The 12426-nt window shown below is 68.5% G+C and overlaps 1 protein-coding gene across 1 annotated transcript in view; it reads right to left on the bottom strand.

The window, feature by feature from the left end:
- Nucleotides 1-11501, bottom strand: part of LOC138101261 (uncharacterized aarF domain-containing protein kinase 5-like) — a gene marked incomplete at its 5' end in the record, with an annotated part of 29168 nt that extends 17667 nt beyond the window's left edge. Inside the window, 7 exons of the mRNA XM_068999089.1 lie at nt 318-449; nt 3993-4106; nt 4181-4321; nt 6835-7035; nt 7716-7791; nt 9778-9927; nt 11443-11501. Of these exons, the coding sequence (XP_068855190.1) occupies nt 318-449; nt 3993-4106; nt 4181-4321; nt 6835-7035; nt 7716-7791; nt 9778-9927; nt 11443-11501 (873 nt within the window). The remainder of the gene's footprint in view (nt 1-317; nt 450-3992; nt 4107-4180; nt 4322-6834; nt 7036-7715; nt 7792-9777; nt 9928-11442) is intronic.
- Nucleotides 11502-12426: the final 925 nt, after the last annotated feature.

Genomic DNA, 12426 nt, shown 5'->3' with positions numbered 1-12426 from the left:
GGTGTGTCCCAGCTGTCCCCAGGTGTGTCCCAGGTGTGCCCAGGTGTGTCCCAGGTGTGTCCCAGGTGTGCCCCCACCTTGCTGCAGTGTGCCCAGCTGTCCCCAGGTGTGTCCCAGGTGTGTCCCAGGTGTGTCCCAAGTGTGCCCAGGTGTGTCCCAGGTGTGTCCCAGCTGTCCCCAGGTGTCCCAGGTGTCCCCAGGTGTGCCCAGGTGTGTCCCAGGTGTGTCCCAGCTGTCCCCAGCTGTCCCCAGGTGTGTCCCAGGTGTGTCCCAGCTGTCCCCAGGTGTGCCCAGGTGTGTCCCAGGTGTGTCCCCACCTTGCTGCAGTGTCCCCAGTGCACCCGTGGCACCGTCACCCCCCGCAGGTGGCCCAGGTCCCTCCCGCAGCGCTCCGAGTTCCGCGCCTCGTTCTCGAAATCCAACTCCAGCGCCAGCGTCGCCTTCAGCTCCTGGGGACAGTGGGTGACACAGGTGGGTGACACAGGTGGGTGACAGGGACCCTGCACCCCTGGGGACAGACGGGGACAATGGGTGACACAGGTGGGTGACAGGGACCCTGCACCCCTGGGGACACACAGGGGACAATGGGTGACACAGGTGGGTGACAGGGACCCTGCACCTCTGGGGACACACAGGGACAATGGGTGACACAGGTGGGTGACAGGGACCCTGCACCCCTGGGGACAGTGGGTGACAATGGGTGACACAGGTGGGTGACAGGGACCCTGCACCCCTGGGGACACACAGGTGACAATGGGTGACACAGGTGGGTGACAGGGACCCTGCACCCCTGGGGACACACAGGGACAATGGGTGACACAGGTGGGTGACAGGGACCCTGCACCCCTGGGGACACACAGGGGACAATGGGTGACACAGGTGGGTGACAGGGACCCTGCACCCCTGGGGACACACAGGTGACAATGGGTGACACAGGTGGGTGACAGGGACCCTGCACCCCTGGGGACAGTGGGTGACAATGGGTGACACAGGTGGGTGACAGGGACCCTGCACCCCTGGGGACACACAGGTGACAATGGGTGACACAGGTGGGTGACAGGGACCCTGCACCCCTGGGGACACACAGGGACAATGGGTGACACAGGTGGGTGACAGGGACCCTGCACCCCTGGGGACACACAGGGACAATGGGTGACACAGGTGGGTGCCAGGGACCCTGCACCCCTGGGGACACACGGGGACAATGGGTGACACAGGTGGGTGACAGGGACCCTGCACCCCTGGGGACAGTGGGTGACAATGGGTGACACAGGTGGGTGACAGGGACCCTGCACCCCTGGGGACACACAGGTGACAATGGGTGACACAGGTGGGTGACAGGGACCCTGCACCCCTGGGGACACACAGGGACAATGGGTGACACAGGTGGGTGACAGGGACCCTGCACCCCTGGGGACACACAGGGGACAATGGGTGACACAGGTGGGTGACAGGGACCCTGCACCCCTGGGGACAGTGGGTGACAATGGGTGACACAGGTGGGTGACAGGGACCCTGCACCCCTGGGGACAGTGGGTGACAATGGGTGACACAGGTGGGTGACAGGGACCCTGCACCCCTGGGGACAATGGGTGACAGTGGGTGACACAGGTGGGTGACAGGGACCCTGCACCCCTGGGGACACACAGAGGGGACAATGGGTGACACAGGTGGGTGACAGGGACCCTGCACCCCTGGGGACAATGGGTGACAATGGGTGACACAGGTGGGTGACAGGGACCCTGCACCCCTGGGGACACACGGGGACAATGGGTGACACAGGTGGGTGACAGGGACCCTGCACCCCTGGGGACTCACAGGTGACAATGGGTGACACAGGTGGGTGACAGGGACCCTGCACCCCTGGGGACAATGGGTGACAGTGGGTGACACAGGTGGGTGACAGGGACCCTGCACCCCTGGGGACAGTGGGTGACAATGGGTGACACAGGTGGGTGACAGGGACCCTGCACCCCTGGGGACAGTGGGTGACAATGGGTGACACAGGTGGGTGACAGGGACCCTGCACCCCTGGGGACACACAGGGACAATGGGTGACACAGGTGGGTGACAGGGACCCTGCACCCCTGGGGACACACAGGGACAATGGGTGACACAGGTGGGTGACAGGGACCCTGCACCCCTGGGGACACACAGGGGGGACAATGGGTGACACAGGTGGGTGACAGGGACCCTGCACCCCTGGGGACAGTGGGTGACAACGGGTGACACAGGTGGGTGACAGGGACCCTGTACCCCTGGGGACACACAGGTGACAATGGGTGACACAGGTGGGTGACAGGGACCCTGCACCCCTGGGGACAGTGGGGGACAATGGGTGACACAGGTGGGTGACAGGGACCCTGTACCCCTGGGGACACACAGGTGACAATGGGTGACACAGGTGGGTGACAGGGACCCTGCACCCCTGGGGACAGTGGGGGACAATGGGTGACACAGGTGGGTGACAGGGACCCTGCACCCCTGGGGACACACGGGTGACAATGGGTGACACAGGTGGGTGACAGGGACCCTGCACCCCTGGGGACACACGGGGACAATGGGTGACACAGGTGGGTGACAGGGACCCTGCACCCCTGGGGACAGTGGGTGACAATGGGTGACACAGGGGAGTGGCAGCATCACTGCAAGGGGCAGTGGCACAGGGTGATCCCTAAGAGCTGCCACTGTCCCCAGGTGTGCCCAGGTGTGCCCAGGTGTGTCCCCAGGTGTGCCCAGGTGTGTGCCCAGGTGTGCCCAGGTGTGCCCCTCACCTGCAGCACCCAGCCCAGCGCGAAGTCGGGGTGCATGAACTCCACAGGGCAGTGGGACAGTGGGGACAGGTGTGCCCAGGTGTGCCCAGGTGTGTTCCCAGGTGCACCCAGGTGTGTCCCCAGGTGTGCCCAGGTGTGTGCCTAGGTGTGCCCAGGTGTGCCCCTCACCTGCAGCACCCAGCCCAGCGCGAAGTCGGGGTGCATGAACTCCACAGGGCAGTGGGGACAGGGGGGGACAGGTGTGCCCAGGTGTGCCCAGGTGTACCCAGGTGCACCCAGGTGTGTCCCCAGGTGTGCCCAGGTGTGCCCAGGTGCACCCAGGTGTGCCCAGGTGTGTTCCCAGGTGCACCCAGGTGTGTCCCCAGGTGTGCCCAGGTGTGTGTCCAGGTGCGCCCAGGTGTGCCCCTCACCTGCAGCACCCAGCCCAGCGCGAAGTCGGGGTGCATGAACTCCACAGGGCAGTGGTACAGTGGGGACAGTGGGGACAGGTGTGCCCAGGTGTGCCCAGGTGTGTTCCCAGGTGCACCCAGGTGTGTCCCCAGGTGTGCCCAGGTGTGTCCCCAGGTGTGCCCAGGTGTGTGCCCAGGTGCGCCCAGGTGTGCCCCTCACCTGCAGCACCCAGCCCAGCGCGAAGTCGGGGTGCATGAACTCCACAGGGCAGTGGGACAGTGGGGACAGGTGTGCCCAGGTGTGCCCAGGTGTGTTCCCAGGTGCACCCAGGTGTGTCCCCAGGTGTGCCCAGGTGTGTGCCCAGGTGCGCCCAGGTGTGCCCCTCACCTGCAGCACCCAGCCCAGCGCGAAGTCGGGGTGCATGAACTCCACGGGACAGTGGGGACAGGGGGGGACAGGTGTGCCCAGGTGTGCCCAGGTGTACCCAGGTGCACCCAGGTGTGTCCCCAGGTGTGCCCAGGTGTGCCCAGGTGCACCCAGGTGTGCCCAGGTGTGTTCCCAGGTGCACCCAGGTGTGTCCCCAGGTGTGCCCAGGTGTGTGTCCAGGTGCGCCCAGGTGTGCCCCTCACCTGCAGCACCCAGCCCAGCGCGAAGTCGGGGTGCATGAACTCCACAGGGCAGTGGTACAGTGGGGACAGTGGGGACAGGTGTGCCCAGGTGTGCCCAGGTGTGTTCCCAGGTGCACCCAGGTGTGTCCCCAGGTGTGCCCAGGTGTGTCCCCAGGTGTGCCCAGGTGTGTGCCCAGGTGCGCCCAGGTGTGCCCCTCACCTGCAGCACCCAGCCCAGCGCGAAGTCGGGGTGCATGAACTCCACGAGGCGCAGCAGCAGCTCCAGGGTCCTCATGTCCCCCTCGAAGCGGTCCCGCAGGTCCAGGTACTGCACCTGGGGCGGGCGGGGTCACCTGGGCGGGGCCTGGCACGGCCCCACCTGTCCCCCAGGTGTCCCTCGGGTCACACCTTGACGGCCACCGGGGTCCCGTCGGGGAGGGTGGCCCGGTGCACCTGGGCCAGGCTGGCGGCGGCCACCGGCTCGTAGTCGAAATCCCGGAACATTCTGGAAGGCGTGGTCTGGAAATCCTCCAGGAACAGCTCGTCCACCTGGGACAGGTGAGGGACAGGTGAGGGACATTGGGGACATTGGGAAATCCTCCAGGAACAGCTCGTCCACCTGGGACAGGTGAGGGACAGGTGAGGGACATTGGGGACAGGTGAGGGACATTGGGGACACCCAGAATCCTCCAGGAACAGCTCGTCCACCTGGGACAGGTGAGGGACAGGTGAGGGACAGGTGAGGGACAGGTGAGGGACATTGGGGACAGGTGAGGGACATTGGGGACACCCAGAATTCTCCAGGAACAGCTCATCCACCTGAGACAGGTGAGGGACAGGTGAGGGACAGGTGAGGGACAGGTGAGGGACATTGGGGACACCCAAAATCCTCCAGGAACAGCTCATCCACCTGGGACAGGTGAAGGACAGGTGAGGGACAGGTGAGGGACAGGTGAGGGACAGGTGAGGGACAGGTGAGGGACATTGGGGACACCCAGAATCCTCCAGGAACAGTTCGTCCACCTGGGACAGGTGAGGGACAGGTGGGGGACACTGGGGACATGAGGGACACATGGGGACAGGTGGGGGACAGGTGAGGGACACTGGGGACATTGGGGACCCCCAGAATCCTCCAGGAACAGCTCATCCACCTGGGACAGGTGAGGGACAGGTGAGGGACACTGGGGACATGAGGGACACATGGGGACAGGTGAGGGACAGGTGAGGGACACTGGGGACAGGTGAGGGACAGGTGAGGGACAGGTGAGGGACACTGGGGACATGAGGGACACATGGGGACAGGTGAGGGACAGGTGAGGGACACTGGGGACCCCCCGCCCCCCGTGGTGTCACCGCCCTGGGGATCTCGGTGTCCCCAAGGCCCTCGGGGCCCGCGCTGTCCTCGCGCCACCCCCACGTCCCACAGGCCTGTCCCACCCCGTGTCCCACCCGTGTCCCCCCCATATCCCCATGTCCCACCCCGTGCCCCCCCATATCCCTGTGCCCCCCATATCCCTGTGTCCCTATCCCCATGTCCCCCCCATATCCCCGTGTCCCCCCATATCCCTGTGCCCCCCATATCCCTGTGTCCCTATCCCCATGTCCCCCCCATATCCCCGTGCCCCCCCATATCCCTGTGCCCCCCCATATCCCTGTGTCCCCCATATCCCCGTGTCCCCCCATATCCCTGTGTCCCACCCCGTGTCCCCCCCGTGTCCCCCCCGTGCCCCCCCATATCCCTGTGCCCCCCCCATATCCCTGTGCCCCCCATATCCCCGTGTCCCCCCATATCCCTGTGTCCCACCCCGTGTCCCCCCCGTGTCCCCCCCGTGTCCCCCCATATCCCTGTGTCCCCCCATATCCCTGTGCCCCCCATATCCCCGTGTCCCCCCATATCCCTGTGCCCCCCATATCCCCGTGTCCCCCCATATCCCCGTGTCCCCCCATATCCCCGTGTCCCCCCCATATCCCCGTGTCCCCCCCGTGTCCCCCCATATCCCCGTGTCCCCCCCATATCCCCGTGTCCCCCCCGTGTCCCCCCATATCCCTGTGCCCCCCCATATCCCCGTGTCCCCCCCATCTCCCCGTGTCCCCCCCGTGTCCCCCCATATCCCCGTGTCCCCCCATATCCCCGTGCCCCCCCATATCCCCGTGCCCCCCCATATTCCTGTGTCCCCCCCATATTCCTGTGTCCCCCCCATATCCCTGTGTCCCCCCCATATCCCTGTGTCCCCCCATATCCCCGTGTCCCCCCCATATTCCTGTGTCCCCCCCATATCCCTGTGTCCCCCCCATATCCCTGTGTCTCCCCATATCCCTGTGTCCCCCCCATATCCCCGTGCCCCCCCATATCCCCGTGTCCCCCCCATCTCCCCGTGTCCCCCCCGTGTCCCCCCATATCCCTGTGTCCCCCCCATATCCCCGTGTCCCCCCATATCCCCGTGCCCCCCCATATCCCCGTGTCCCCCCCATATCCCTGTGCCCCCCATATCCCCGTGTCCCCCCCATATCCCTGTGTCCCCATATCCCTGTGTCCCCCCATATCCCTGTGCCCCCCCCATATCCCCGTGTCCCCCCATATCCCTGTGCCCCCCCCATATCCCCGTGTCCCCCCCATATCCCCGTGTCCCCCCCATATCCCTGTGTCCCCCCATATCCCTGTGCCCCCCCATATCCCCGTGTCCCCCCCATATCCCTGTGCCCCCCCATATCCCCGTGTCCCCCCCATATCCCCGTGTCCCCCCCATATCCCTGTGCCCCCCCATATCCCCGTGTCCCCCCATATCCCCGTGTCCCCCCCATATCCCCGTGTCCCCCCATATCCCTGTGCCCCCCCATATCCCCGTGTCCCCCCCATATCCCCGTGTCCCCCCATATCCCTGTGCCCCCCCATATCCCCGTGTCCCCCCATATCCCCGTGTCCCCCCATATCCCTGTGCCCCCCCATATCCCCGTGTCCCCCCATATCCCCGTGTCCCCCCATATCCCTGTGCCCCCCATATCCCCGCATCCCCCCCGTGTCCCCCCTTATCCCCAATGTCCCCCCATGTCCCCCCCATCACCTCCTGCTGTCCCCTGGGGCTGGCGCTGTCCTCCAGTGGCCGCAGGGTTCCGGTCACCTCGGGGGGCAACAGGTGGTCAAAGGCACAGAGCCCCTGGCCCAGCTTCACGTAGAGCCCCCCATTGCTGAGAGCCCCCCGCAGCAGCCGCTGGCCCGCGCGCCGGTGGCACCTGGACATGCCGGACAGGTAGCCAGGGTCATCCTGGGGGCACAGGGACAGCTGTGGCACCCGGACAGGCCGGACAGGTAGCCAGGGTCATCCTGGGGGCACAGGGACAGCTGTGGCACCCAGACAGGCCGGACAGGTAGCCAGGGTCATCCTGGGGGCACAGGGACAGCTGTGGCACCCGGACAGGCCACACAGGTAGCCAGGGTCATCCTGGGGGCACAGGGACAGCTGTGGCACCCGGACAGGCCGGACAGGTAGCCAGGGTCATCCTGGGGGCACAGGGACAGCTGTGGCACCCACACAGGCCGGACAGGTAGCCAGGGTCATCCTGGGGGCACAGGGACAGCTGTGGCACCCACACAGGCCACACAGGTAGCCAGGGTCATCCTGGGGGCACAGGGACAGCTGTGGCACCCGGACAGGCCACACAGGTAGCCAAGGTGAAGCTGGGGGGTCATCCTGGGGGCACAGGGGTCACACAGGGGTCACAGAGGGGGTCCCCAACTTCCCCCAAACTCCCCCAAATCTCTCAAATCCCACCCCCTTCCCTCTCCAACCCCCCCACCCGGGGATCCCCAAAACCCCCCAAAACCCCCCAAAATCCCCAAAATCCCCCCAAAATCATCCAAAACGCCCCAAAACGCCCCAAAATCCCCGAAATCCCCCCAAAATCCCCCAAAATCCCCGAAATCCCCCCGAAGCCCCTCCCGCACCTCGCGGAGGCCCCGCAGCTCCACGTTGGTGGTCCACCAATAATCCAGGGAAATGTGGAGCCCCACGGACACCGACCTGGGGGGCGGGGGGGGCACGGGGGGGGGGTCAGCGGGACCCCAAAAGGGACCCCAGAGTCCCTAAATCCCCCTGGACCTCCCCAAATTCCCCCCAGACCCCCCCCCAAACTCCCCCTGGACCCTCCAGCCCCCCCCAAACTCACCCTCAAACTCTTCATGGCCCCCCCCCGAACGCCTCCTCCACCCCCCCCAGGACCCCCCCAAACCCCACCTTGAGCCCCCACAGACACCCCGCCCCCCCCCATCTGCAGAGCCTTCCCAGGACCCCCAGGACCCCTCCCCAAATCCCCCCAGGACCCCCCAAACCCCACCAGGCCCCCCCCCCCCCACCTGCAGAGCCTCCCCACGCCCCCCATGCCCCCCAGGACCCCCCCAGGACCCCCCCAGGACCCTCCTAGGACCCCTCCAAAGCCTCCAGGACCCCCCAGAACCCCTCCAGGACCCCTGCGGGACCCCCCCCCCACCTGCCAAACCTCCCAACGCCCCCCCAGAACCCCCCAGGACCCCCCAGACCCACCAAACTCCCCCCACCTGCAGAACCCCCCCCCACGCCCCCCCCCAGGGCCCCCCCAAACCCCCCCCCCCAGGAACACCCCAGAACCCCCCCAACCCCCCCCAGGACTCCCCAAACCCCCACCCAGGACCCCCCTCCCACCTCCAGAACCTCCCCACGCCCCCCCCTAGAACCCCTCAGGACCCCCCCGGACCCCCCCCCCACCTGCAGAACCTCCCCACGCCCCCCCAGGGCCCCCCCAGGACCCCTCCAAACCCCCCCAGGACCCCCCAGGACCCCTCCAAACGCCCCCCAGGACCCCCCAGGACCCCTCCAAACCCCCCCAGGACCCCCCCAGGACCCCCCAGGACCCCTCCAACCCCCCCCAGGACCCTCCAGGACCCCTCCAAACCCCCCCAGGACCCACCCAGGACCCCTCCAAACCCTCCCAGAACCCCCCAGGCCCCCCCAGGACCCCTCCAACCCCCCCCAGGACCCCTCCAAACCCCCCCAGGACCCCCCCAGGACCACCCAGGACCCCTCCAAACCCCCCCCAGGACCCCCAGGGCCCCCCCCAGAACTCCCCAGGACCCCTCCAAATGCCCCCAGGACCCCCCAGGACCCCTCCAAACGCCCCCCAGGACCCCCCAGGACCCCTCCAAACCCCCCAGGACCCCCCCAGGACCCCCCAGGACCCCTCCAAACCCCCCCAGGACCCCCCCAGGACCCCTCCAAACCCCCCCAGGATCCCCCACGACCCCTCCAAACCCCCCAGGACCCCCCAGGACCCCTCCAAACGCCCCCAGGACCCCCCCAGGACCCCTCCAAACCCCCCCCAGGACCCCCTCAGGACCCCTCCAAACGCCCCCAGGACCCCCCCAGGACCCCTCCAAACCCCCCCCAGGACCCCCTCAGGACCCCTCCAAACGCCCCCAGGACCCCCCAGGACCCCTCCAAACCCCCCCAGGACCCCCCCAGGACCCCTCCAAACCCCCCCAGGATCCCCCACGACCCCTCCAAACCCCCCAGGACCCCCCAGGACCCCTCCAAACGCCCCCAGGACCCCCCCAGGACCCCTCCAAACCCCCCCAGGATCCCCCACGACCCCTCCAAACCCCCCCAGGACCCCCCCAGGACCCCTCCAAACGCCCCCAGGACCCCCCCAGGACCCCCCAGGACTCCCCAGGACGCCCCCAGGACCCCTCCAAACCCCCCCAGGACCCCCCCAGGACCACCCAGGACCCCTCCAAACGCCCCCAGGACCCCCCACGACCCCTCCAAACCCCCCCAGAACTCCCCCAGGACCCCTCCAAACCCCACCAGGACCCCCCAGGACCCCTCCAAGCCCCCCCAGGATCCCCCACGACCCCTCCAAACCCCCCCAGGACCCCCCCAGGACCCCTCCAAACCCCCCCAGGACCATGCCAGGACCCCCCAGAACTCCCCAGGACGCCCCCAGGACCCCCCAGGACCCTCCCGGCCCCCCCCCACCTGCAGAACCTGCCCACGCCCTCGAGCAGGAGCCGCGTCCGGCGCCGCCGGGGGGGTTCGGCCACCGCGTAACAGCCCAGGGCCAGCGACCCCCCCAGGGCCAGCGCGGCCACCGAGGCCACCGCCCGGCGCCGGGGCACGGGCCGGGGTCTGGGGGACAGGACAGGGGTCAAAGGTCAGGGGTCAGGGACCCTTCATAGGTCAGGGGTCCTCTGTGGGTCTGGGGTCAAGGGTTGGGGTCAGGGGTCAGGGGCCCTCTGTGGGTCTGGGGTCGTGACCCAGCTGTGGGTCAGTGCTCTGGGGTCAAGGGCTGGGGTCAGGGGTCAGGGGCCCTCTGTGGGGCAGGGCCAGGGGTCAGGGGTCAAGGCCCTGCTGTGGGTCAGGGTCTGGGGTCAAGGGCTGGGGTCAGGGGTCAGGGGCCCTCTGTGGGGCAGGGCCAGGGGTCAGGGGTCAAGGCCCTGCTGTGGGTCAGGGTCTGGGGTCAAAGGTTGGGGTCAGGAGCCCTCCGTGGGGCAGAGCCAGGGGTCAGAGGTCAAAGCCCTGCCATAGGTCAGGGGTCTGGGGTCAAGGGCTGGGGTCAGGGGTCAGGAACCCTCCGTGGGGCAGGCTCAGGGGTCAGGGGTCAAGGCGCTGCTGTGGGTCAGGGGTCTGGGGTCAAGGGTTGGGGTCAGGGGCCCTCTGTGGGGCAGGGGTCAAGGCCCTGCTGTGGGTCAGGGTCTGGGGTCAAGGGTTGGGGTCAGGGGCCCTCTGTGGGGCAGGGGTCAAGGCCCTGCTGTGGGTCAGGGGTCTGGGGTCAAGGGTTGGGGTCAGTGGCCCTCTGTGGGGCAGGGGTCAAGGCCCTGCTGTGGGTCAGGGGTCTGGGGTCAAGGGTTGGGGTCAGGGACCCCCCCCAAATGTCACCTCCCCCCTACAGACCCCCCCTCCGGGACCCCCCCACAGACCCCCGATGTGGGTCGGGCTTCCGGCACCCCCCCAAACACCCCCAGATGTGGGTCTGGGGTCCGGGACCCCCTCCAAACCCCCCCAAGGACCCCCCCCAATGTGGGTCTGGGGTCCGGGACCCCCCCCAAACCCCCCCAGAGACCCCCCCAATGTGGGTCTGGGGTCCAGGACCCCCCCAAACACCCCCAGATGTGGGTCTGGGGTCCGGGACCCCCCCAAACCCCCCCAGGGACCCCCCCAATGTGGGTCTGGGATCCAGGACCCCCTCCAAACCCCCCCAAGGACCCCCCCCAATGTGGGTCTGGGGTCCGGGACCCCCCAAACCCCCCCCAGGGACCCCCCCAATGTGGGTCTGGGGTCCAGGACCCCCCCAAACACCCCCAGATGTGGGTCTGAGGTCCAGGACCCCCCCCAAACTCCCCTAGAGCCCCCCCAATGTGGGTCTGGGATCCAGGACCCCCTCCAAACCCCCCCAAGGACCCCCCCCAATGTGGGTCTGGGGTCCGGGACCCCCCAAACCCCCCCAGGGACCCCCCCAATGTGGGTCTGGGGTCCAGGACCCCCCCAAACACCCCCAGATGTGGGTCTGAGGTCCAGGACCCCCCCCAAACTCCCCTAGAGCCCCCCCAATGTGGGTCTGGGGTCCGGGACCCCCCCCAAACTCCCCCAGAGCCCCCCCAATGTGAGTCTGGGGTCCGCGACCCCCCCGCGCCCCCCCCTCACCGCGGGGTCTCTCCGGGGCTGCTCCGGGGCCGCTGTTGGGGGAGGGGCAGGAGCCGCACCTGGGGGGGAGGGGCGGGGTCAGGGGGACCCCCGGGGTCACCCCAAATTCCAACCCCCCCCTCCCCCACCCCACGGCGTGAGGGGGGAGGGGCTGGGGGGGACACGGGGGGGGCATTGGGGGGGGTCCATGAGGAGTCCTGGGGGGGGAGGGGCGAGAGACATTGGGGGGTCCATGAGGGGTCCTGGGGGGGAGGGGCTGGTGACATTTGGGGGGGGGGTCCATGAGGGGTCACCGGGAGAGCCCATTGGGAATTCTGGGGGGGGAGAGGGGACATTTGGGGGGGGTCCATGAGGGGTCACCGGGAGAGTCCATTGGGAATTCCGGGGGGGGGGGGGGGAGAGGTGACATTTGGGGGGGTCCATGAGGGGTCACCGGGAGAGTCCATTGGGAATTCTGGGGGGGGGAGAGGGGACATTTGGGGGGGTCCATGAGGGGTCACCGGGAGAGCCCATTGGGAATTCTGGGGGGGGGGAGAGGGGACATTTGGGGGGGTCCATGAGGGGTCCCGGTGTGAGAGGGAGGGGGTGTTACATTGGAGGGGGGGTCTCGGGGAGGGGGAGAAGCCTCTGGGGGGGGGGTTGGGGTCCATGAGGGGGTCCCGGGGAGGGTCCTGAGGGGGGAGGTGACAATGGGGGAGGGGCGGTCCCGGGGGGGAACCTGAGGGGGGGTCCCGGAGTGGGGGGGGGGGGTGACATTGGAAGGTCCCGGCGAGGATCCTGAGGGGGGAGGTGCCGCGGGGGGGGTCCCGAATGGGGGGGGTGACAATGGGGGGGGGTCCCAGAGCGGGTCCGGACGTGAGGGGAGGGGGGGGCGCCGTGAGGGGATCCCGAGGGGGTCCCGGCTCGGGCCGGCGGAAGTTCCGGGAAGTTGCGGGGGGGGATCCCTGAGGGGGGGGTGGACCCGGGGAGGGGGGAGGGGCCCGG

This window comes from Aphelocoma coerulescens, unplaced genomic scaffold, assembly GCF_041296385.1.
Source record: "Aphelocoma coerulescens isolate FSJ_1873_10779 unplaced genomic scaffold, UR_Acoe_1.0 HiC_scaffold_221, whole genome shotgun sequence".
Taxonomy (NCBI): Eukaryota; Metazoa; Chordata; class Aves; order Passeriformes; family Corvidae; genus Aphelocoma; species Aphelocoma coerulescens.
Note: the sequence above shows the minus strand (reverse complement) of the source record. Positions and strands in the feature narration are given on the sequence as shown.